At 51.2% G+C, this 25,687-nt stretch overlaps 1 protein-coding gene across 6 annotated transcripts in view; it reads right to left on the reverse strand.

Moving 5' to 3' along the window:
* Positions 1-25,687, reverse strand: part of NRP2 (neuropilin 2) — an 81,719-nt gene that overhangs the window by 31,242 nt on the left and 24,790 nt on the right. For all 6 annotated transcript variants that reach the window (XM_032190119.1, XM_032190120.1, XM_032190121.1 and 3 more), the window contains exons 3-11: positions 23,565-23,746; positions 19,212-19,442; positions 18,490-18,645; positions 16,487-16,656; positions 15,308-15,463; positions 7,072-7,216; positions 6,426-6,775; positions 5,193-5,337; positions 1,351-1,467 (exon numbers count right to left, since the gene is read on the reverse strand). In XM_032190119.1, coding sequence (XP_032046010.1) covers positions 1,351-1,467; positions 5,193-5,337; positions 6,426-6,775; positions 7,072-7,216; positions 15,308-15,463; positions 16,487-16,656; positions 18,490-18,645; positions 19,212-19,442; positions 23,565-23,746 — 1,652 coding nt within the window. The remainder of the gene's footprint in view (positions 1-1,350; positions 1,468-5,192; positions 5,338-6,425; positions 6,776-7,071; positions 7,217-15,307; positions 15,464-16,486; positions 16,657-18,489; positions 18,646-19,211; positions 19,443-23,564; positions 23,747-25,687) is intronic.

Below are 25,687 nucleotides of genomic sequence, written 5' to 3' on the forward strand. Positions count from 1 at the left end.
TGACATGGAGGCTGGTTCCATGCTCCACAGCATACTCTGCTCACTCTTGCACTGGATCGCGTTCAGGAACTGTGTTGCTGCATAGACTATTACTGGCCTAAATTTCCTCTCGGCAGCTTCCCAAGTGCCTCACTGGTAGCAGGGTTGCACAGGCTCATCATCGAGGCAAAGAAATGAGAAGCAGGCCCTCTGAGCTACTTCTGCAACTTGCATTTCCAGAAATGAACTACAGCAGAATCCCGCTAGGAGGTATGAAAAGGCCAATTAATTATTCTTCTTTTTTCATTTATACATTTTAAAACCCATTATTATTATTTTTTTTCTCTGGGACTGGAAGCTGCAGTGACAGATGTCCTAGAAGCTATCTCAAAGGACATTTCCGCATGAGATTTTTCCTTGGAGTCCTTATGTAACTGTCCAAGTCCCGTTGCTGGGGCACATGCTGCTGTTGTGTCCAGGGGTGTGCATCTCCTGTGCACGGCACTCTACATCTAACCCTGCACAGCTCTCCCATGCCCTCTCCTCTTAATCTGGACATTTCCCAGCTTAGATGGTCACACTACCCTTGCAAGGAGCAGAAGAATATGATGTCTGTTTTTACAGGAAGGTATCCGAGGCACAGAGGATTAGTGTCCCTGCTGCATCAGCTCTTTTGAAGCATAGCGTATGGTCTAAACTAACATTCAGCCTCTTCTACAGTCAGAAGAGGCAGGCAAGTGCCACAGATACCGAACTATCTGACAGCCATCTAAGACTGGGAGGGGCAAACTCCTGCTCGCAGTTTGTACTTCTCTCTCTTTGCTGCCTGCACAAGGAGCTCAGGCTGTCCTCCTAATTTTTAAGCAGCTGGCATTAGGCAAGGTGATCCTCATAGGACAGGTTGTCTTCAGGACACCTGCCTTCTCTGTGTGGTGTGATTTACTCCCACAGTTGTGACCTCCGTAAAAGGAGCCCTGCATAATAGGCAGTCTGAACCTCTCCCCTGAATCACTTTCTGAATTTATGACTTGCAACCAAAGGGATCTAGTATAGACGTGGCTTTAAAAAGGGCCCTAAGTGAGCTACTTCGGGTCACGTAAGGAAGCTGGGAGAGCAGCTCTTCAAATCTCATACCCTAGGGACTGAATTAGCTCCTATCTCTCTTGCTCTTGCATCCTTCCTTGATATAACTTATCAGATTTTGGCTGTTTTTTTTTTGTTTTTTTTTGATCTCAACCTATTGCTAATAACATTACTCAAAGCTTTCCAGGAATCAGCCCCATGTATAGGAGCAAATGGGAAGATAACAGTGTTTGCTTAGCTCTTAACCCATCATTTATTGATATAAAGATGTACTGCTCTGATACATACCCTCCTCTTCTCCACAGCTATCACCACACTCAGTTGCCTCCTCATCAGTTGGGTACGGGGTGGTGGTCTCTTCACTCTTCAAAGTGGGCACAAGTGTCTCTGCAGTGGGCTTCACGTCTGCAAAAAATGGAGCAGAGATGCTGTTTGGAATAGACACTAAACAAAACAAACAAACATACAAAAACAGATAGGAGGAAATAAAGCAATTTTTTTTCTCATGTTCTTATAATGTCAGGAAGAGATAGGACAAGAGTACCATGAAATTTCCACATGCTACAATTTCTAGCATGGTTTGAACTTGGTGTGAACTGGCTGTTTCCATATGGCAGTTCCTTTGATTTAGAGTCCCCATTGGACAAGGCTCTCCTCTAGACATACATGCTACTTTTTTTTCTACATTTTTTAATCTACATGGGTGTTGGCAATCCTTTTGGCTGTCATTATTGGATAACAGAGATCACAGGCGGAACATCTTTTCCTTTCATAAAGGCATATGACACATGAAAAAAACACACACAACATTCCCACCAATTGTGCCAATTTATAAAACAAGTCACTCAAACCCACAAATGACGTAACCACAAATGGACCCAGAGAATCCCCTAGCGCGCTCTGGCTCACTGCAGAAAGCATCTGGTTTCACACTCCGGGCTTCTGACTACGCTTTTAAAGCATCTCTGTCCAATTTCCCTCTCTCCAACATGGCCCGTGTGAAACAACCTCAAAGTAGGTGTCAGGGGAAATTTAAGCAAGAAAGAGAAGGATATTAAGATCAACAGTAAACGACATTAGGTTCCAGCAGTCTTTCCTTTTACGGGTGTGTTAACTGGAGTACAGCAGGCTTTATTCTTTCCACTTTGAAAAAGAGTCGGCTTTGCTCAGTTATGTGTGATTGTGTTTCTTTGTCGGCACCCTTCAGGATATCATTTAATAAAGCCAGAAGCAGGAGGAAATGGCTAAATACGCTGAATATTTTCCATAGGCTCCTTTCTCCCCTTTTATTTTCCTGTTATTAAACATGTTGCACATAAACTCATTTTTTTTCCACTTTTTTTTTTTTTTTTTTTTCCAATGGCTGTCTTTTGTTCAGAGTAAAATGCCAAACAACCTCAAAGTCTTTTAATTTGTAAGTTCAAATTTGTTACAGCCCCATAAAACTCCAAACACAACCAAGAAGCAAATTGCAAGCAGCCAGGCACAGAAAAATGTCATAAAAAAGAAGGGGGTAGGGAAGAAGCAGGTGAAGGCAACATATCAAAAGCTGCATGTTATTTAAAGCCGGTACATTTTTTAGGTTGTTGCTCTTGTATATTGAGATTTATAGCTGAAATGTGACAATGTGGAAGGACCTTGAAAGCCAAGTCCCATACGGGACACAGATGCTGAGAGGATGTAAATCAGCAGTGTTGTATTGCCCTGGACAAGCAGCAGAAATATATCTTGAAAAATCAGTTACCATGGCAGAGCTGCAACAAGATGGTTACACGAGATAATGAAAATAGCAGGGAGGACAACGTGATGTGTGAAATGGAAAGTGAAAAACAGAGGTCTCTCTTGCTTGCTTTCTCTCTCCCTGGCCCAGCAAGCGTCAATGCAACTGGTGGTAATGGATGATCAAAATGCAAAGTCACTGAACAATTGAAACCAGATGTTTGGAACTTCAAAGGAGAGAAAGCCAGCTGCAAGTGAACATTCATCAATCTCCACTCTTCAGAGGAAAAAATTTGGCAGGTCTTTGAAAGAAGCCAATTGCTTCACAATGTTTGAGCTACTAGCCAACTAGTTTGTGAGCCCTGTTGCTGCCAAGTTACCTGGTTGACTCAGTAATTAAGATGCTTGTTGCTGATAGGAAACGAAAACAGCTGGGCAGGGTATACATCGGCTTTGTCCCTCACTTGAAAATATTTTAAATCAGCTTGTTTTAATCCATCTCTTAATCTTGTTTCCAAGCAAGTACAATTGCCTGAGTCTTCACAGCCAGTTGTGCAACATGCCTGGGTCCTCCCAGTGAAGGAAGGCTGTACATCTTGGCTGTGTCAGGAGCTGCCGCATGCAGCCAGCCTGCATTTAGCATGCAGATAAAACCATGGCTATCTCTGCTCCCCAGGTTTCATCAGGGATCTAAATGTTCTTTATAACATGGTGAATCCACAAGATTACAAGCCCTGCTCTGATTACAAAGCTGAGTGCCTGTAGATCAATAAAGCTAAGAATATTTATGGCTTGGCAGTTGAGTTTTAAACATTACAACGTGCAAATGATTAGAGAGTCACACTGGGAAATGACCATAAAGCACCCTGCCTGGAAAAAACATCGTCTGTTGCTGCTGATATTGAAACTGAACGTGGACACAGCCATAAAAGAAAATTTGGACTAAAAATAAGACAAAAAATTGAAGCCAAATTCCTTTTTTTTTTTTTTTTTTTTTTAATCCAGGGGAGTGCTCCTGAGGGGCTGACATGGACATAGTCAGAGGTCTTGTGCAATTGCCTCCCTTTGCAGCAGGGCTGCAGTGCTCTGATGTGCTGGTCAGCAATGGGCCAGGGAGATGCCTGGGAGCTGCAGGAAGCAGCAGTGAGGGGGCTGCCTGAGCACTTCTGTGCAGAAGCTCAGCTCCTGTTGCTTGCATGGAAACCACGGTGCTTGCCTTCCCAAAGATGATACTGTAAGGTTTAAAACAAGATTTTATCTTGATTTAAAGTTTAGATTGCCTATAATGGTTTCCCAGTCCAGGGGGAAATTTGCCATTGATTTCAAAGGTGACAAATTATCATTATTAATTGTGTGTACGTGTGTTCTGTGATTTGCTGTTAATGTTTGCAATGCATCTCACAGAACCTCACAGGAGGAAAGGGTAGTAAAGACTACACAACAGGTTGGAAAAAAAAGCTCTGTATATTTTAAGCTTCTGAGAACAGGAATTCTTATAAGAAAATGCCTTCTACAGATGTGTTTATAAAATGGAAATCATACCTCTTTATCACTGACATCTGGACACCAGATTTAGATTTAAGCAGATTATTAAAACACTTAGAAAAAGAAAAAGAAAGGACCACTAGCCCCTGGCACTGAAAAGCATCAGACACAATGAACTGTTGGGTGCATTTTTGGCTTTTGGGGATGAAACTATGGAGCAATCAATCATCACTGAGCCTCAGAAGGGTCAGAAGCACAGCATCTATTCATTCCAGTGAGTGTTAGACAGTTTTCACCTCTGCTTTAAAAATAATGGCATCTGCAAGACGTTTCACTTGTGAAAAACAGGTGGGCAAAAGTGAGCAAATATCCTTCTTCTTAGGCATGTTGTAGAGTTAAATCCCCACCCTGTCTTGCAATAGGATTTCCACGTGGGATTCCATTAGAGGGGCAGTTGTTTTCATGGCAAAGCCTTGTTGTGGCAGCTTGAGATACCTGTAGTAGTCACTGAACCCCTTCTGTCTCTCTGCTCATCTTCCTACTTCTTTGTCTTGTTCATTTAGGTTGGAAAGCCCAAACATTATCTAACACTGAGTGTGGGAAAGCCTATACAACACCCAGATAAAAGACCTGAAAGGGGTAGAAGGGAGGTGAGGGCAAATCTCACACATGGCTCTTTGGATCCAAACATTGCACTATGTCTGGAGTCAAGACCAGCCCCAGACCTGAGATGTTTTTAAGATGGAGGAAAAAAAATGGGCTCAAGCCACTCTGCAAGTCCTGCGGTCATGGCTGGAGTCACCCTGCCACAGCATGGCCTGAAGGTGGGACAGCAGGGAGAGAAATAACCTTACTCTCATGCCTTGCTGCTGTAGCCCCTGATGCTGCCCCGATGGAGCTGGTGGGCAGAGGAGCAGGTGTCCTACCTGTCCAGTCGCATCCCAGCACCTCCAGGCGCATTCCTATTCCTGCTGGGGACCACCTCTCTGGGTGCACTCGGACATACTGGGCAGGAACGGGGTCAAACCTCCGGACTTCAGGGATATCGTAGTGGATGTTGCCTTCGAAAAGCTGCAGAGAGAGAGAAAAAAAGCACATGATGCACACATCCCACTTGCTTTCCACCAGCCTTGATAGTCTGGCTCTAGCAGGATGCAGACGCAGTCTGAAATAGTTTAGCTGTCTGACTCCAGGCCATTGCGTCCAGCTGAGCAGCAAGTGGGCTGTTCCTCCTTGGTTCAAGGGGACCAGAGAGGCTGTTTCTAAGAAACTTGCACAATCTCTCTTGGCCTCTGCTTTATATCCAGGGGTCAGATTCTGATCCAAGCCACATTGGGAAAGCTTGTGGAACATCCACTAACTTCATGTATAAATAAAATCAGATTTGTCCTTTGGCAAATAAAGAAGCTACTGCATGTTCTAGGCTAGTGCAAACACTCAGTTTTCCTCGCAGTCTAAGTACAGCCACTTTTCAGCTTGCGTGCATGAACTGAAGTCTGTGGGGAATAAACACAGGGCTATAGATAGCATCAGGCCTTCTAAGACTCATTTTTAGGATCAGGAAAAATTAAAACATACCCAATTTTTCAGAAGCAGATGAGTTTGCATAAAAACAAAGCAGGCAGTAGCAGAGAAATCATTTATTCCTCAAGCCCTCTGCCACCCCCACAGTACTAAGCAGACATATTGTTGGAGTTGCCCATAATCTGGGAGAAATATAGGAAATTTCAGGGTCACATTGGTGTGGTAAAAGGGACTTCATATATAGCAAATTTCCCAAAGAGAAATTGTGATTCATCCTCCTGTTCCAGAGATTCAAGAAAAGACAGTAACACCTTTCCCCTTAAAATATGCCGTTAGTTTGTGGCAAACAAAATTTGTCACACCATCTTGTGGGCTCCAACCTGCAGGGGCTGGCAAGAGCAGAAGGTAATGTCCACACCCCATGCCTGGTCTGCAGCAAAAAGTGAAAGAGAATTGCCAACCCTGGTGCAAGGTGGAACCTACACGCTCTAGTGCAGCTTAGGAGCAGGACCAGGGGATGCAACCTGGTCACTTGATCACTGTGCAGGGAGTGGAAGCTGATTTCCCAAGTCACCATCAGGCTGAAGATAGTCAGAAACATATCTCATTTTTCAGCTGCTCCAAGCAGTGCCTACCTTGGCTTGCATTGTTTTGGGGTCCTGGATGAAGTCCCAGTCCTTTCCGTTCATGCTGTAGGCTACCTTAAACTTCTTCACGAAGGAGCGGGACTCGGTGGTGGTCACGCTGTCCCCGCCGCGAGCCCCCTGGATAATGACGCCCTTGATGTTCTTTGGGACACCCAGGTCCACCTGCAGCCACTCCTCCCCTGGCTGGGCTTGGGGGACACGTGGAAACCAGCCCGAGCGGCTGCTCACCAGGCGGGCCATGCTGGGGGACCAGTCGTAGCCTCTGATGGAGGAGGCCGAGATCTGCGAGTCAGGGATGAGGCCAGAGAGCATCCCCAGCAGGTTGGAGCAGGGCGAATCTGCAAGGAAGGAGAGGGCATGAGCAGCTGGGGCAGAGGAGGGGAATACTCGTGTTTTTCCCTGCAGGTTAAAACTCAGGGTGCTAAACCAGCACCAGGCACTTTACCCTTGCCTCCAGGGGTTGGGTCCAGGTTCCCCAGAGCACAACCAGAGGGATGGGTGCCTCCGTGCTACTTGCAGTGACACTGCTGCTGCCCCTAGCAGCCGTGACAGCCTCTCTGAGGGTCGGGAGCACCCCAGGACAGGCTCCTGGAAGGATGGAGGGGATGGCTGAGAGGAAAAGGGGGATCCTCACCGGTGATGCGGCAGCCATACAGCTCCAGCCTCAGGGCAATGCCGTTGTGCCAGGTCTGGGGACGGATGCGCACAAAACGTGTGAGCACTGGGCTGTGGATCTTGTTGAGAACCACCTCCGTGGCATCCTCGTTGGCCTGAAATGTCTGCAAGGGAGAGGGGACAGGAATACAATTATGTCCTGGAGGAAAGATATAACCAGTTCAGCAGTCAAAGCAAATAACCAGCTCAGCAGCTGAAACAACCTCAGCAGGGAAAAATGGGGAGAGGCTTTCTGGGCAGGGCCAGCCCCTGGCCACGGCAAGCCCCAGGGCAGGCAGCAGGAGCTGAGCTGCTGGCAGGACTGCACATGGGCTGAGGGGCTCGCCCATACCAACATATTGCACCGAGCTCCACGGGGAGCAATGTGTGCGAGCGGTGCAGGAGCAGGCAGGGTGCTGCCTCTGCCCCAGGCGCTGAGCTACATCCCAGCCCCTCTCCTGCTCGCCAGTGCACAAGCAGCCCGTCACACAGAGACAGCTTTTCGGGAGAGTTTATGATCTGACATGATATGAAAAGGCTGCTGTCTTACCAGATGGCCATAATCAATAACCACCAGATGGATGTTAGATCCACCCCTCCCTCCCATTATTCTAATAGGCCGGACAAGAACTGGGTAGCTGCGCTTCTGTTTCAGGCTGTGGTGCCATGAGGGGGAACAAAAAGGGGAGAAGAGGCGACACCCAATCTGAGGGCAATTTCCAACCCTTTTTCTGCCCGCAGCATAGAGCACTAACGCTCCCAGACTGAAGCTGCACGCCTTCCTCTCTTTCCCTCAAAGCACTCAGGCTTTCAGGACAGGGCTGGAGCATCCTCTGATCTCAGCCAGGAGCACCAGACGTGCTGAGATGTTGGCTGGGCTCTTCTGCAGTCTCCTACCCTGCAGATGCCGTGCTAAGCACAGGAGCTTCCGCTAAGTTTATCACAGAGCGAAGCAAGGGAGTGCAGTCTCTGGCACGGATCTCCTGTCAGAGGCAGGAGTCAAACAATCCAGCCACAGATCCCTGTGAGTCGGGACAGAACAAGGGGTGAGGCTGCATGTGGGCCTCTCGCCTCGAGGAGGAGTTAAGAAGCATTTTATAGGTCTCCCACTGCTCCAGGTCTGCAGGCAGCATGTGTTGCTGCTCTCCTGCGAGGATGCAGCACACTGGGGTGCCTGCAGAGCAGGACGTGGTGCTCGCAGCCCCACAGGCCTCACGGGGCTGCCCCTGCACAGCACGGTCCTGCCCCGGGACGGCTGCGTTGCTGTCAGGGCTGGGGAGCCGCCCGCAGAGGGCTTCGCTTGCAAATCTGGCCGGTAATTAGGATTTGGAGCCGATGTGAACTTGAGCAGAAATGCTAATCTGGAGAATATGCATCATGCTGCTACTGTTTAGCAACACAGCATGGTTTATGTGTTTTTAATATCCTATTTTATCCTGTTTGACCCCACTTCCCATCCCTTGCCTTGCTCAGTAGACACCAAATACCCTTTCTTCCAGCAGGAGGGCTGGAAGAGAAGTGGTTACTGTGAAATGCTCCCTAGGCGTGTGTGTGCGCCTCGTACACGTGTGGGAACACACACACACACACACACACACGCCCAGGCTGAAAGGACACATTTCCACACCACAGCCCAGCCTCCAGCTCTGCGTCGACACACAAGCTGACACACAACACCTTACCTCTGAACCTAACACCGGAGAACAGGAAATGTTTGTCTGAGCCTGTGCCACAATTTTAGCACGGAGAGGGGCACCTCGGGTCAGCCCAAAGGTGCCCCTGTCCCCAGAGCAGCTCCTGGCGGTGGCCCTGGCAGACCCCCGGGTGCCGCAGCCTGGAGGGAGCCTGCTCCTGGCAACCTCCCCCTGCTTCCCGCAGGCAGCAGTCTGAAGGCTCCACGAGCCAAAGGTTGCATATGGACCGGCATGTTTAACAGTCACTGATGAGGTTTGCTGCTCTTTTTGGTTTCGCATATTTGCAGCTTTGTTCTTTTTTAGCTCAATTCGCACATACGAGCATCAGGGGCCAGAATCCAAATTTACACCAATGTAATTTGTTGCTGACTTCTGCAATGTCAAGCTTGACAGAAAGCAGAAGCAGGACTGAGCCCAAAAATTTTATCACTACCACATGCGTTGCTGAAAGCATCTCTTGTGTGACCTCAGTCCCAACCACCTGCTTCCAAGAAGAGCAACCTCAGTTCTGCTTTGGATTTGGGGCCCAGTAATTTCCTCTGACTGGCTCGCGTCCCACAAACGACACAAATCCCAGCCGGGGCCTTACGGCCGCAGACTCCCAATTTCCGAGGGCAGAAGTGCCACCTGACTCCCAGCTCTGGTATCAGCTGCCTTGGCAGCATCTGCCCCGACATACCTTGTTTCTGGAAAGCCCCAGCTGGTCACAGCAAGGCACTGCTTCCAACCAGTTCAGCACAACAGAAAGGAGCCCACTCTCCAGAGGGCAGGTGCTCAGCGCTGTTAGAAAAGCAGGGCCCTGCTGCACACCTGGCCTTTAAACCTGTTTCCCCAGGCAGAAGGCACCATGAGCTCCGCACGCTGCTGCCCAGAGCCTGGTCCTCAGCCCGTGGCTGACCACATCGCAAACGCTGCTCCCAGAGCCCAAGAGCAGTGCGGAGAGCCCCGTTGACTCGAACAGGCTCTTCATCCTGCCTCAAATTAGCACTCACGGCATGGGAAGAACTAGCAGGAAAATGTGTGAAATCGGGAGCGCCAAGAAAGCAAAGATTTCTTCCCCCTTACCAAAATAGAACATTGCTATTCTTCCCATCCTATCTGCTTTCCTTCCCACTCAGCACATATTTTGAGCCAAGTCTTCGGGTGGTGTAAATCAACATACCACCGTCGGAGTTGAAGAAGTCACACTAATTTACACCAGCAGAAAAAAAAACCTGGCTGCAATCTAGGGATATATGTACACACACACTCAACAGAGAGCGCGCACGCGCGTGCACACGCACTCGCTGACGGGTGACGGAGCCAGAAGACGGATGGGATAACCATTAACAAATTAAAAGCACCTTCCAAGAAGCAGCCAAGGGAACTCATTTTCACCGCCACATCAAAAAGCCGCCAGTCCCGTCCCCAAATATTTTACGGTTACTTCCCTTCTCGTCCAGTCGGCAGGTCGACATGTACAATTAAATTGATAATCAATGCAGCTTAATTAATTTGCTGCAGAAAGCAAGTGGCAGGAGAAGACGCCCAGGCAAGGGGAGGGTTGGGCAGGTTATCCGTGCACGCAAACCCCCACCCAGCGCTCCCAAGTCGTGTTTCGGATACTTTGCAACTGCCCCGAGGTGACGGGGGCACTGCTGAAGCTGCGTCAGTGCCGGTGGGCACAGAGCTGTGCCAGCTGCGGAGCAGGGCAGGAGGAAAAAAGGGCCATGAAGTTGAAGAGGCAGTGCATCGGGGAGGGGACAGCAGGCAGCCTCTCTCCTGCTGCATTTGTAGGGCTGCTTGGCCACTGCGCAATTTCTTGTGGAGCTAAAGAAAGAAAGCGGCTTGGGGAGGCAGAGGAGAAGGCCAAGGATGGCAGCAGCTCTGCCTTCATCCGTATGTATGTGTCTCTCTGGACCCACTAGATTTATGGCAGGATTATGTTACTCCCGTGGAGACAGAGCCCTGGAACAGAGCATGCTAACAGGATTAGGGCTTCAGGATTTAGACAGAGAAGCATGAAGGAGAAAAGTAGGGAAGATTATTTTTCTTCAGATAGGGAAGGCACAAAATGGGGCATGTTTGATGGTGGGAGGATTCTGGCTCAAGTGGAGGGTGGATAGTCCGGGATTTATTAAATCCAGGAACAAGGAGGTAAAAGAAAAATGATACTTGGCAATAGGCAGTGAAGCACAGCGGCCAGGGCAAGGCACAGTGTGCGGGGGTGGGCTTGCCAGCACGGTGCCTCTGAGAGACTCCACTCAGATCCAGGAGCCACCAGGGACATGATGAGCAGCGCTCTACTAGCCTGCAGAGGAGATATCAGGCTCAGAAATACAAAGCTGCAGCCGTGCTGGAAAAGCCAAGGCTGTAATTCTCCCCTGGTACTGCACCAAGGGTGAACGCACAGGGCTGCCTTTCCCAAAGCGTGATGTCTTTGTCCTGCCCGCGAAAGCAACAGAAGCAGGCTGGGACCAGGGGATGCTTCTGGGCAAACTGCACCGTGATGTCTCTGTGCAGAAGCACTCGTGGCCTTCTGGCCGATCACGGGAGCTTTTCCTGAGTTTTCCAGATAAACAAGCCACAGGAGTGAAAGCTTTTCTCACTCTTCCCATGTGAATAAACACAGGAGACCTCATTAAGAACTAAAAAGACAGAGGACTGCTCCTAAGGGAAGGCATGAAGGTCTCCAAAGAGTCATCCTCAACATCCTCTGCCAGCACTGAACACCTTTGATGTCCCCAGCTCCATGCACAGCTGAGATACTGCTGCAGCTCTTTGCAGCAACTCAACCTGCCTCCTTGCATCCACCTGAAATACTGCCCACGAAGGTTAGCTGATAAAAAGCACAAAGGTACCGAAATGAATCAGAAATCGAAAATGTGCATCAGCTGGATCTTTCTGCCACTTCTCCTCCATTGACTCAGATTCTCAAGGCAAATGTTTCAGGTGCATTCTTCCCATTTCACACCAGAAACAGAGGCAGGGAGAGCGCTCCTCCCAACCCTCCCACTGCACGATCCCTGCAATATGAACTCTGCAATTACAAATGTGGAGCAGCTCGGACCACACGGGAGCAGGAACCCGAGACCCTGCAAAGAAGGAAGTGGATCAGAACGGATGAGCACTTTGTTTTCCAATAAAGTCCTCACCGCAGAATCTGCCCGAAGAAAATGGCCAGAAACAAAAGGCCAAATCCTGCCAGGTGCTCTTTTCCTTCCTAGGGTTCAAGAGCCAGATAAGATCTCAGCACAAGCTGCAGGGTCAGTGCCTGGAAGATAACCTCTGGGGGCCATCGAGCCCCAGGTGACACAGCAGGACCCAAGCTGACACTGCTGCCAGCACACAGGGACAATGACCCTGGGCCCTGCAAGCTTGGGAACATTTGCATGGGGCCTGGTCCCAGGGGGACACACGGGAAGACAGCCCCGCACCTTTGGTCCCACATCCCGACAAGGACTGGGCACCACCCCCAGACTGGGACAGCAGCGCTGCCTGGGCTTTGCAGGGAGTGAGCTGCTGGGGTAGTGGAGAAGCCCGGCAGCAGTGCGGGGGGCCGGGGAAGGTGTGAGCTCGGCGTGAGCTCGCTGTGAGCTCGGCGTGCCTCTCCTGCCGGCTGCAGCTCCGCTGCCGCCCCAGCCCAGAGCGCGGCAGCGCTCGGCAAGGAAACAGCCCCGCCAGCCCCGTCTGCCGTGAGTGCATATTAATCTTGTTTTCCGCCGCTCCATCCTGCCTTTCCCGTTTCCCTCGCCCTGAGTGCCAGCAGCTGCGGATCCAAAGGTGAGCCCTCATGTTTCACAGGGAAACAGCCTGGCCCCGCTCCTCCCAGACACCGCCGGGAGGGGAAGCGGGGGAAGGAGGAGGGGAGCTCAGAGCTCCCCATCCTCCGTGTTGTCCTCTGCCCACCCCTCCTGCACTCACCGCTTTTCTCTTGCTTTGATGAAGATGTAAATGTGAGCTGACCTGCCCGCAGCACAGCAAAGCTTTGCTTTTGGCCCACACAGGCAGCAGGAATTGAGAGCAGTGTTTGATACACCCCGCATGTGTGTGTGCATCTGCACATATATATATATATATATACACACTTATCTATATGTGTGTGTGTGTGTGTGTATGCATGTAGAGAGGACTGGAGTCCCTGTCTGCCTACCCCATCCCTCCTCTCCCCTCCCTGCTCCTTGTGGCACCAAATCAAGCTGCGGCAGACTTGACAAATCTCCTTGGCATGGCTCACTCCACCATTGCAGCCCGCAGTGTGCAGAGCACTGCACTGACGCAGGGCGGTACCTGCGAGCTCAATGCAGGCGCTGGGAGCTTCCCTCGCACAGGGAGGGCTGAGATTAATGGGGCCGGAGCCCCCCTGGCCAGGCCCCTGAATGAGGGGCTTTCCCCTGGCCCCAGGAGCAGCGCCTGGGCTGCCTGAGGCTGGTCGTTCAGCGGGGAGGGAGAGCAGTCCCTGACTAGAGGGGTAGGCACAGCACCAAAAAGCAATTATTTGTGTTCCAGCCTGGGGAGGTGCCTGCTAAATTGAGGCCAGAATGTGGGAAAGAGGCGAGACTGGAATAAAGGAGCAAAAAAAGAGAGGTTTGATTTTTCTTCCTTTTTTTTTTTTTTTTTTTCTGTGAAGAGAGAAAGCAGGGCAGGAAAGAGCTGGTAGGGCTCAAGGGCCAAACCCAGGCATGGTGGCTGTGGGACTGCTCTGGGTCGGCACCAGCCAGGCTGTAGGGCCCTGCTCTCTGCCGACTGATGCACGCTGCTCTGGTGGTGCTGAAAGCAGCCGTGTGCCATCCTGCTCCGCCCCAGCTGAGGACCAAGGGCCTGGGATCGTGAGGATGGGCAGTCTCCTGGCACAAGTGACCAGAATCACTCTGTAGGACAGATTCCCACCTCGGTTAGACACCAAAAGGCGAATTTCTTGCACGTGGCTATTGGGAACGCCAGCCTGGCTGAACTGTTTAGCTCATCTTGCTAGCTGGAGCACTGCCAGCCTCTGTCTGCCTCGGCTGGCAGCAACAGCCCCAGTGAGACCTCACACTCACTGGTGTCTGTGGTCTGCCTGGGGTGAGGAGAGCGGCCCTGGCTCACAGGAGGGCCTGCTGCAGCCAGCGGCCTCGGGGAGACCATGGAGCCTCCACACGAGAGCACAGCCCCGCCGTACAGCATGGCAGGAGCTCTGCCACGAGCCACAGCCCTAGGGCTTGTCCCGGGGGAGCTGGTGTGTCATGACCCCATGGATGCAATTTATCCGGCAGCAAGTGCCAACGCAGCCAGCCTGAGCCAGGGGAGGACTCTCCTAGGGGATGCTCTGCTGTCCTGCGTCCCCATTTCCCTACCTCTAAAATAGCACTAACACCACCTCCCTGGCACGCGAAGAGCTGAAATGCTCCAAATATTGCAGGTATGAAGCCTTGCTAGGGGCCTCAGCATGGCAGGGGCTCGTTCTGGGATGCAGAGTGAATTTGAATCGCTTGTGGGGAAGGGGAAATCGCATGGCCCGGAAGGGAAGGAAGTGTCTGGATGAATCCTGGACTAGGCAGGCTACTGCAGTTCATGCCAGCAGCGCCTGTGCCAGCAAAGGGAGGGGACAGTTAATTTAACAGAAGTGCTGAGGAAGCAGAAACTGCTGGGACGTGCATGCGGGGGGAGGCAGGCGGGCCCCCGGCCACCCGTTTCATACAGAGATCAGGGCACGGCAGCGGGGAGGACCTGAGCTGCAGCAGCAGCGCTGGTGGCTCCACAGCAGAGCAGGAAAAGGCTTTTCCAAGGTGCCCTTAACCAGAGGACAACCACACTACTAAGGTGAGTGACAGAGCAGGAGCAGCCCAGCACCACGGCTGCCCTAACTCCACGGCTGGCTCTCCCCACACACCAAAGCTCCTGCACAGACTGCCCCAGGCTCGCCTGGCCACACAGGGCTTGGAAGGGCCAGACACCCTCTCACACCTTGCTCCCATCCCTCTGAGCCTCCCAGGACCATGGTGAGAGCACGCAGCAGCTCCCAGGGCTCGATGCACCACTGCCGAGCGCGCCTGCTCGTGCAGATCCCAGAGCTCTGGCAGCCTGAATTGCTCCTCGTTATTTATTGTTCATTTTGTTCTCTGGGATGGTGCGATCCCCTCTTAGGATTTGTGCCCTTTCATTTCCAGGCCTCAATAACTCCTGAACTACAGTTTCATGTGGTTTTGTGATTGTTAACCCAGCATGCAGACGGGGCTACGGCCATAAAAGCTCAATGAATCTTGTATGGCAAAACACAGGCTGTGAAAGCATTTTCTCCTTCATTTGCAGTCAAAGAACATACTCTCGCCACCACGAAAGATGCAACAGCAGCCAGGTTTTCCAAGGAATCGTGTTTCCTCATTGCTGTGCAGAGGAGAAAGGACTATTTCTGCTCAAAGCATCATCAGTCTTTTAGCCCTCATCAATAAAAGGGTCCCTCACAGATTAAATCCTGCAGTCCTGTAAAATCATTGTTCTCTTCCCTCCCATCGACTGCAAGACCCACCAAGGCACTTACAAAAGAGACAAAAAGGCCTTTACCTTGTGGTTTTTGCCATGGCGATACATCATCCAGTCCTCCCCGTTGGTGCTGACCTCCAGCTTGTAGGTACGGACATAGTACCCGTTCTGGGTTTCCCTGGAGATGGCACCCTGTGTGGCGATGGCTGTGAGCACAGTCAGGAAGTGGAGGTCCACCTTTCCAGGGGAAAAAGGGACAAGAGACAGAGTGGTGAGCACCTGAGAGCCCAGTTAGTTCCTGGCTACTTTTCCTGACCCATGAAAACATTTGGGGAGGCACACAGGCGTGTAAGAACCAATGTCAACAGGCACAAAAGCCCCAGGCTGACTTCAGCAGGATGCTTGCAGGTAGGACCATGGGACAAGAGTAACTTGTCCTGATGTCTGGCCACATGGCACCACCACAAAGCCTTCTTCCTGCCTCAGACCAAGCAACAGGATCTGCACAGAACCTGGAAGCTCATGTCCATTGAAACAAGACAAGGGCTGACTTTCCATGTAAAATAAAAGCATGATGCCCAATTAGCAAGTGCTACAGCTCCTGGTTTTCCCTTTTGTGCATTTTTTTTTTTTACAGTGTGGGTTAAGAAAGGTTAGCGGAGCTGGCTTAGTAGCACTGCCATGAATGAAGAATGAGATATCTGCTTGAGGCAGCGACATTCACCACCGCCCGTTCCTAGTGCCCTTTAGCAAGCAATGTCTCACGGCAATGAGACAGCCAGAAACCTCGTGCGGACAGACACAGAGGATCTAACCAGGTCCTAGGGAAAGCCTTGGCTCTGACAACCCCCTGCCTGACATTCAGCCCGCTCACTCTCCGATGAGATAAATATCATTTTAGCTGTTTTTCCACGTGCCTCCTGGAGACATTGGTCCTCAGGCCAGTGGCAGTCAGTGGCCCTTGTAAGTGGCAGAGGTCTCTCCATTTCTGTCAGTACGCTGGAAAGTTCATCAAAGTTTTGGGCAGGAAGGAGGGGGGTGGGAGAAGGACAGCGGGTCGAGCCAGCCCTTGTGCAGACTAATGGGAGAGCCAGCCCGCCTTGTTTCACGGAGACACCACAGCTCCCCTGCTGCTTGCTCCCCGTGAGCCACACAGGCAATAAAAAATTCAACAAGCCTTATGGTCAAGGGTCAGTTTAACAGCACGACACTCCATTTGGTGGAGTGGGACGAGGCGAGGGGAGGGGAAAGCACACAAACCTGGAGGTACTCTTTGTTGCTGTCTACATTGGGGGTCCAGCCGTTGTCATCGCTGTTGAGCCGGCTCTGCTGGGGCGTCCATCGCCCATCCGAGTAGGTGGAAGAGGCACTGATCTGCATGTTGGAGATCCTGCCAGACTCCATCCCCAGCGGCACGTTGCACTGGAAGTCTGGAGCGGGAACACACACACACACGCACGGATCAGCTTACAGTCTCTGCATTGCACTCCCAAGTGGAAGGCAGCCCTGAACTATCCTCCCCTGCTAACCCCGAGCGAAGCTGTCTGCCTGGAAAGATGAGCAGATCTGCACCATCTTGTGCGCTGTGCGTGTTCACAGATGGCACTGCAAAATTAAAGAAGGGCAGCTTTATGTTTGCATGGCCCTCGGAAAATTAATACAGTGCAGATCTGTCTCCTTTTCTCTATTTTGTCTGCCTTTGCACAGTTTTGACACACTGTTCTGTCCCTTCCCACTCCCCATCTCCAGCAAGCTGCCCCAGGTCCCCTTGCCATGAAGTTCTGGAAGGCTGGAGGTGAAAACTGAGCACCAACAAGACAAGGAGTGTGGGCAGGCACAACAGGAGGGCACTCACTGCTGTGCTGCCAAGGATCGTTAAGGCCTAGAGCAGGAAGGTCTAATGGTTCTGCATGCATGTGAGAGCCTGGATGTGTGTGGATGTGTGCGTGTGCTATATGGGAGGTCAGGCCCATGCGCATTGACCAGCCACAGACATGAAAGGCTCTGGCATGCTTTTATTTGTGTTTCCTCACTTCTAAGGCTTTTAAAAGTCACAATTAGACCAATCTTATTGCACATCTCATATATTTTATGGCAGCTGTCCTATAAAAACAATAACAAAGAAAACAGTGATAGGAAATACTGTGTGGGACAAAGCCCGCCGCTGCTGTAAGCCAATGGGGCTCCACCAAACTGTTTGTTTTTAATGTGGCCAAGTCCACCCCATGTGGAAATGATGGGCCAAGTTAAGAGCTCAGTGGTATCATTAAAGTTTCAGTTTACACCAGTGTGAATCAAAACAGGCCTAACCCTTTAAGAGTTCTTGTGCTTGATTTCTCAAGCTTTGTGTCTTATTAATGTTTTATTTCCCAGACTTTTTAAAGAACAGAATAGAAAGGGGATTAAAGAACAGATCAACAGAGTGTGGAAATATGTAACGGTGAAGAGCTCGTGCTTGTCTGTAACTCCCAGAGTCTCAGCAGAGACATCCTTAACTCAGCTGTGGAGCAAGAGACTGTAACCCAGCTGCCCCCAGCCTTGCACAACCCCTTCTCTACCCTGCTCTCTGTCATGGACTCAGCCTAGGGGCAGAGACCTCCTCTCTTTCTCTGGGACTGAAGGGTGTCCTGAAGGCTTCTTCTGTTGTATCACATGTTCACTGCTAACAGAGATTGAGAACTGTAGCTCTGATGAAAAAATATGAAGGGAAAACCAACTGAATCTTTCCTAGGCTGCAAGTGTTACCACAAAGAATCAAAATGCTCTTCATTCTTAAAACACAACTTTTTGTCCTCACACCACTTCAGTTCATCTCCCTTAGTAAGGGATTTAAAACAAATTTTGGTTTGAACTTGGAGCTTTAGGCATTCCTTAATTAGACATGAAATTACAATTTGTACTTTGGGGCTGCAAATTTTGGGAAAACTGTAGAGATTTTCCCTAATGTTTTAATGATTCTGCCAAACCCGCTGGGCTGAAGTCTTGCCCTAAATCCTTTGGGCTGAGCACATACACAAGGGATTCTATCCCAAAGCAGTGTGAAGGCTTTGTGAGCAAGGGAAAAGTTAAGGAAAGGTCTGAGAATGTGATTCTTCCTTAATCTCATTTCTGTGAGAAACAGCAGACAGCATAACTCTGTCACTATTGCCAGCGGGGAATAAGCCCTTGGACACACTTCTGCCTGCCACACTCTTGCAAGGGAAGAACTTGGGTAAAATGGGCAACACGACTACCCAAGACACACTCCCACATTCCCAACTTACTTTCAGGAACTTCCTGTTGGATCAAGTAGTACTGAGCAGAGAAACCATCTTTAGCCACCGCTAGGTCAGTGTGGAAGGTGAGCGAGAGGACGCCGGTGGTTGAGCGGATGTCCGATGGCATCTTAGTGCCACAGTACCTGCCTATCAAGGGGCCAACTGCAAAAGAAAGAACAGCAAAGGTAATGCCTGCCTCTCCACCAGTTCCTGGGTCAGCAGCAGATTGGCATCTCTCAGCAGGGATGCCTTAGCAGGACCAATCGGGATGAAAGAAAGGCTTTGGGGATGGGCTATTTTTTACATCCTCTGGCCCAGTGCCAGGCAGCGTGCTGTGCAGAAATATCCACTGCAGCAAACATTGCTCTGCAATTGCTGGGAAACGCTCCAATTTGCTCTATTTCACAGTGTTGGTACAGCGTAGGGAGATAAGCACGCATGAACTCTCTGCCCTTCTCTTAGAGAGGACCAGTGGCACCTGGGAGTGTCCCATGGGACTCTTCAGATCAGCGGTTACAGCAGAGCAGCAGTTTCAGGATTAATGCATGCAGCTTTCTGCAAGCACATCACTCCCATGGCCAACCAAGGAGTGTGCCCAGTGGGAGGCAATGCTGCAGTCATGCCTAAGGTTAGGCACTTTTGGTCTTAAGAAACAGACCACAGAGTTTTGGAGCTTTGTGAGACGCTAAGAGAAGCTGAAGATGCTGGCGTGGCACCACACAGCTTACCTTGAGGGATGCCATCCCAGATGTCCAGCCAGTCGTACTTGCAGTCTCCCTCCCCTGCCTGCAGCGGATCATGCTCGAGGTCGAAGAGCAGAAAGTGGAGGAGGATTTCTGTCTTTGGCTTGGCTATGATGGTGAAGACACAGTCCAGGTTGTGTGGATACTTGTCAGGGAAACCTGGAGACTCAATAGTGCCGTTGGAGGCAGTGAAGTTTCTGGAACAGTCCTCGGAACCTGTAGTGGCAGGAAAAAAAACACAGTCTTAACAACGCAGCTTCATCCTGACAGCTTGACATGCTGTGGAAACCCCATTTTGATCTTTGATGGGTTGTGCATTCACTTCTGGACATTTTCTGTGGCCCAAGAGCTGTGTGAATTGCCTGCAAGGATGGAGAGTGTGATTTTCCAAGCTTTCCATGGGTGGAGAAATAAAGTCTGTGCACTCACTGGAGTGGACAGTATGTGTCTAAATCCCTCAGACAGCTCTGGAAACATAACCCATGTGCCTCTGTTGATCCTCTTGCCAATTACTCCAAAAATGGGTCTAGGAGGGAGATCCCATCCAAAGCCACTCAAAGCCAGGGCTGTGATGTGCCAAACCAACCCCTGCTGTGTCCCCCATGCCCAGGTGGTGGCCCTGGGAGGCCACACTGAGCCAGGCTGGGCTTCAGTGACCTGCTGGGAGACCTGGGTCCCCCACCCCAAAGCCCAGATGGAGGAGCTCCCATCCAGGGAGAGGACTGCCCTGGGAGGGGACAAGAGAAGAGCAATGGGAACACGGTCTCTCTGGAGAAAGCTCTCCCCGGGGGCTGCTCTCCTGCAACCTCTCTCCCTCTGGCAGGGACATCTATGCCTCAGTTTCCTCTTGAGAAAATCCGGAAGCGCAAATATTTAGACAGCGCAAGGACCCAGAGGGGCTGGGGAGTGCCAATGTCTCCACTGTCAGCTGGAAGCCTCGGAAACCCTCGGGAGGCACGTGGTCAGCCTGCGGTGCCCTGAGCCTTGCAGCTCCAGCTTACGTCTGGGGCAAGGCGGGGGTACCGGGGCCGTGGCGGGGGCTCTGCTGAGAGGGGGAACAGAGCCCTCTTTCTCACAGGCTCAGCCGCCCGCACCAGAAATGCAAGTTATTTCTATCCTTCAGGAAGACCCTCGCATCGCGAGCCGGGCGGACAATGTCGCCTCTTATTTATCACTGACCCCCGCGCTGGCCCCTGCCGCAGCTCGGTGCCCCCTCTCCGAGAGCCAAGGTGCCTCGGGGTGGCTGGGGAAAGGGGAATTTGTGCCTTATTCATACCACGGTGACTTTGAAACCGCTGCTCTGTGGAGGCAGGACAATGGCCAACAGAAATCTGCAGCCTGGAGCTATTGGAGGGGAGAGGAGATGTTGCAGGGGCTTGCGGCCACGGCTGCAACCCGGCGCTAACAAAGGTTTCTGCTTCGGTTTAGCTGGGACACCCGCCTTCTCCTCTGCAAACCCTTCTGCTCCGGCTCTTCCAGGCAGCACGAGCCTTCCCCGGGCTAATGGGAGACTTGTTATTCAATTCTGCATTAACCTACAGGAGTCAGGCCAGCAGCCTGCAGTAATGGCAGGATCCCGGCCCCGCATTATGCAGCGCCTAGCTGGAGAGCTGCTCAGGAGGGTCTCTTAATTGACTACCTAATGAAGCAACCGGCTTCTCTGGTGGGAACCTGTGGGGTAAAACACAGAGGCAAAAAATGAGGCCAAACGCAAATCACAGCATAATGCTGTGAATGGGGATAAGGGCGTACTTCATTCTGAACAGCTACAAGACAAACAGATAAACAGAAACTAAGGCAAGCTCCGAGCTGGGGAGAAAATCAAAGAGTAAACCCAGAGTTTGGAGTCAGGGACTGTCCTCTGGAGACAGGAGAGAGACGTAACTATGTCACCGTGTTCGATAACAAGTTTCCTCGTGTGGGGCTCTTATCAGATTTGGCATCTTTGTCTACAGCTTGGCTGATAGCAGCAAACAAGGATCAGCTTTTCATAAGGAAGCTGCAGATAATAAACAGGAGTCCTGCTGGCTTCAGCAGCACCGACCAGCCTGAGAGGAGACTTTGATGCCCAGCGATGGAGGGCTCAGGCCAGCTCTGCCAAGCTGACTCACAAAGCGAGCAGCAGGGAGCCTGAACCAGCCAGGGCAGACGGCTCCTTTGTCAGCCCCCAGACCGCTGACTGATACCCATCAGGGGACTCGGAGGCTGGTATGCAGCTGTTTGTATGCAGATCGCTCCTCTCGCACACAGTGATAAGGGAAATTTAGACAAGGTGTGGAAATAAATGCTCAGTTGAAACGTGTTGTTTTTGTAGGTCACCTGTAAGGAAGAAAGAAGCTGCTGCAATGCTGCCTTTACTCATCTGGACAATAACAATCCGATGACCTTTAAAGCTGATGACACCCTTGCTGGCTACCCTGGCAGCTCAGACTGAATCTTCCCTCTGCCTGTGTCTGAAAACAAAAGGCAAGGTTGGCTCGGATGCAGTGGCCCTGCAGCAGCACGGCCACCGCTCTCCTGGGAGCTCTGTCGGGGCCAGGGGCCACGCAGGCGAGGAGGGCTGCGGTGCTCCTGATCACACACTCACCCCTGCCCCTGTGCTGAAACCTGCCTTGCCAGCCTGGATTTCATGGGCTGTGGCTGGAAGAAAGCGTGGCTATCTCTGGAGGGGATGGCTGCTGGCAACAGGGGAATGGTGGCTGGGGATGTGCCAGCACGACTTCAGCTGTGGGGGCAGCTCTGCAGGACCTACATCAAGGGACACAAGCTCATCTCCAGGCTCCAACCAACACCATCTCCCACAGCAGCCCTTGCTTCCCCTCCCTCCCTGCCAGCAGCAAAAAAATCTCCTTCTCCCATGAATTTGCTGGCTTCCTGGCTCCCACCCTGGCAGGCAGCGTTCCTGCCAGCTGTCCCATCCCTTCCTTCCTGGCCTGGCCACCTTCCTGCCAGGTAGACCACTCCATCCTGTCCCAGGTGGACCTGACCTGGGACAAGCACAACTCAGTGCAGAGTCTTTGGGCTCAGAGGGGTGTGTGTGTACAGGGAGGGAGTGGCAAGGGGTGCTGAGGAGAGTCAGCAGTCTTCCCACCTGAACACAGGCACTCTTTGCCATCTTTCCTGCTGGCAACTGGCCTCGGCAAATCCCAACAGTCAGCTGAGCCACTAAACTCCACCAGGACCAGTCCACATCTCAACCACTAATAAACAGCAGTGGCCTCAGGTGGCTGCAGCAGACCAGCTCAATGGTTGGCTACGCAGCCCAGGCAGCTATCACCAACAGCACTTTCCTAAATCATGAGAACCTCCAGACACCCCCCGTCCTCACCATTTCACAATAAATTTGGGGAATCCTATTCTTGTCCCTGTGCAGCAAGGTCTCCACATTCACATCCACCTGTGACCATGCTGGGGGGTGCCTGCGAACCTCTGTCCTCAACGTGAACCCTGGGCACTGGTGCCTGGGTAAGTCACCCTCTGGTGCTCTTTTCTGATTCCTTAACAGGCACGGGTATTTTTTTCTTGCTGGCTGTGATGACGTGAAAGCTGTGTGTGTTTTCTTCCAACGCACAACACAGGAACGTGGGCACAGAGTGGGCACCTGCATCTCCATGCGGAACATGCTCTCGTTCCCTCGGCACCAGGCACACCTCGCTCACCCGCACACACACAGCGCACACAGAGCGGGTTTTATGTTCTCAAGCCTCCTTCCCAGACACACAATCCTGACAAATATTTAGACAGAAACACTATTAAAAGGCCTTTGAGCAGCTTTTACTTTCCTCAATAATAGTTTGGTATTAAACAGAATTATGAATAGTTCCTCTCATATCCGCCCGGGAAGGCGCCGTCTCGGCCCCCGTACGGCACAGCTGACAGCAGTCCCCTGAGCGCCAGACCTCCCCAGCTACAAACCCCGCTTCCAGGGAGAGAAAACACAGTGTCATTAATCAGTCCTGAATTGCAGCTCCACAGGAGGGGGAGCTCCGTACGCTCCTAACAGAGGGACAATCCCCACTTAGCCCTAACAAGCTTTACACATGCCATGAGGAAAAGAGATGTTTCTAAGTCCTTGAATTCAAGAGGGCATTTAGCAAGGAATCCTGCTTCTGATGCCACACTACGATCCAAAAATGTACCATCATGTGCAACTAACATCTTCACCTTCTTGGTACTGTGATGGAATAGACTTGCTTAAAGTAAAGGAAAAAAAAAAAAAAAAAGCTCTTCATCTGTGGAGAAGATGTTAAAAATCATATTGAAAAGGTGGCCAACATCTCCTTGTGAAGATAACTGTGACAAACGGCCTGGGAGACAGGCACTGACTCGGACACTGACCTGTCTTGTAGATCTCATAGCGCAGGGAGAAGCCGGCACCTTGCCGCGCGTAGTCTGAGGTGAACTTGATATAGAGAGAGGAGCCAGAAGAGATGATGGTAGGAGGTGCTATGTTCCCACAGTGTTTGCCCAGCAGGTCTGCTGCTTCGCTGTCCCCGTCTCGGATCTCGATGAAGTCGTACCTGTGGAGGCAGGTGAAAAGGCATTAAAACCATCTGCCAGGGAGATGCTGCAGGATGCTGGGGACAAACACAAAACGTTTCTTTATCTGCATGTTGCACAGAACTATCTTCCAGACAGGTTCCTGGGACCCCGTCACTCACACATATGCACACACTTACATTTTTCCCTTTTGTCTGGCTGACTACATTTAAGGTCCTTTCCCTGTTGCTCCTCATCAATTTGCTCATCATCAATTTACTGTGCCCACATCCACTTCAGAAACAACTTGCAAAATTTAGGACACAATTTGCCTGTATTGTCACAAGTCTCTGGTGTGGGGGAACCTCAGCTACAGCTCTCCCAGGCTGCTCTCCTTCCCTAACCTCTCTCTGTAAGTGCCGCTGTGCCACTTAGCACAGCTCAGTTTATTCCACTCTCCAGGTGGGATTTGGCCAAACACGCACAGACATTAAAGAAATAGTCGATGTTCAATCAATGCGAGCGGGTAGTTACTTTGTGCACTCTCTGACACCACACTGGTCCTTAACAAGTGTGGCTAGCATATTTATTTAGCACTTGGGCAGTAAGGCCCTTCTATTAAGTGCCAACAAAGTCTTCTGTGGGTGAGAACTGCTGCACGAAGAGCTGGGTAACCACATTCACCACTGCCTGACCCGGCGTCCCTCCTGCAACCTCTGCCTGCCTTTGCCACCTGGCAAGGCTCCTCCTGCCCTCCAGGCACGTATGGAAGAACTGCCTCCCACTGCAGAGACAAAAGCTTGGTGCAAAGTCGGGCTGGAAGGGGAAACTCCCACAGATCCCTTTGTATTTTCATCCAGGCCGTGACTAACGGCAAGGTAGTATCAGGCTCTGCGTGCTGCGAAGAAACAAACAGCTTTTCTGCGAACATCTTGTTCTTCAGCTGCCTCCTAACACCCGCGCTCTCCCGCCCCTCTTCTCCTGTCTCTGGCCAGCACGCTGCTATTTACAGAAACTGCCCATCTCTCCTCTACTGCTTACTCGCTTTGTATCAACCTGTTTGAACAACACGCTGCAGCTCTCCTCGCGGGGCTGCGGAGGGAAGCAGCGTCTCCTCGCTGCCAGAAATCCGCCTTTCTTCTTTGTCACGAGATCTCCTGCTCGGGAATCTAGAGTTGAAAGGAGAAGTAGCTCGCTGGACACAGAGTGATCCTCATGTGACTCGTTCCTGATCTGCACAGCACACATTGGCGGGCAACAACCTCAAAACAAACTCACAGGGACTCGGTGTGCTCCTCCACAAAGAAAGATGGCCCGGACAGCTTCGCTTTCGCTCCTTTCTGGGACTGAATCGGGCTGGGAGCCAAAAGCAAAATGCCTGCAGATAAAATCCTGCCTACGCTGGACCAAGCACTGAGTTAGCTCTAATCACCCAGCCCTTAACTTCGTTACAAACGCAATCGGCTTGGCCAAGGTGAAATCCAAGCAGTCCTGAAACCAGGCACTGGCACAGGAAGAGCGTTTGGCTTAGCTGATGGTCTGCTCCCCTGCTCTCTCTTAACCCCGGGCAGCTCCCCATCACCTCCTGACCCCTCACTACCCGAACACCATCCAGCGGCACCCCCTGTGACCCCACTAATGTCCATCATCTGTGGTTTGCTCCCGTCCTCTCCCCAGGGAGGAGAACATAGAGGGCAGTGTTAGTGCTTCTTTTAAGTAGAATTTTTTCTTCCTTGTTTGTCTATTTGTTTAAAGTAGCGCTGAACAAACAGCAGGGACATTTTGTTCTCTAAATAACTGCTTGATCTCGCTGTGTGTGCAGCCCTTCCACAGCTGAAGCACACGTCTGGGCTGCAGGACTGCTGGCGACTAGTGAAATGGTGAATAAGCAGCAAAAATGCATTTGTTAAAAATATGAACGTTGGCAAAACACAGGTAACGTACTGAATTGGAAAAGCTGCCATTTGCATGGCACAGGCACA

The sequence above is a fragment of the Aythya fuligula genome, chromosome 6, assembly GCF_009819795.1.
Source record: "Aythya fuligula isolate bAytFul2 chromosome 6, bAytFul2.pri, whole genome shotgun sequence".
In the NCBI taxonomy this organism is placed as follows: Eukaryota; Metazoa; Chordata; class Aves; order Anseriformes; family Anatidae; genus Aythya; species Aythya fuligula.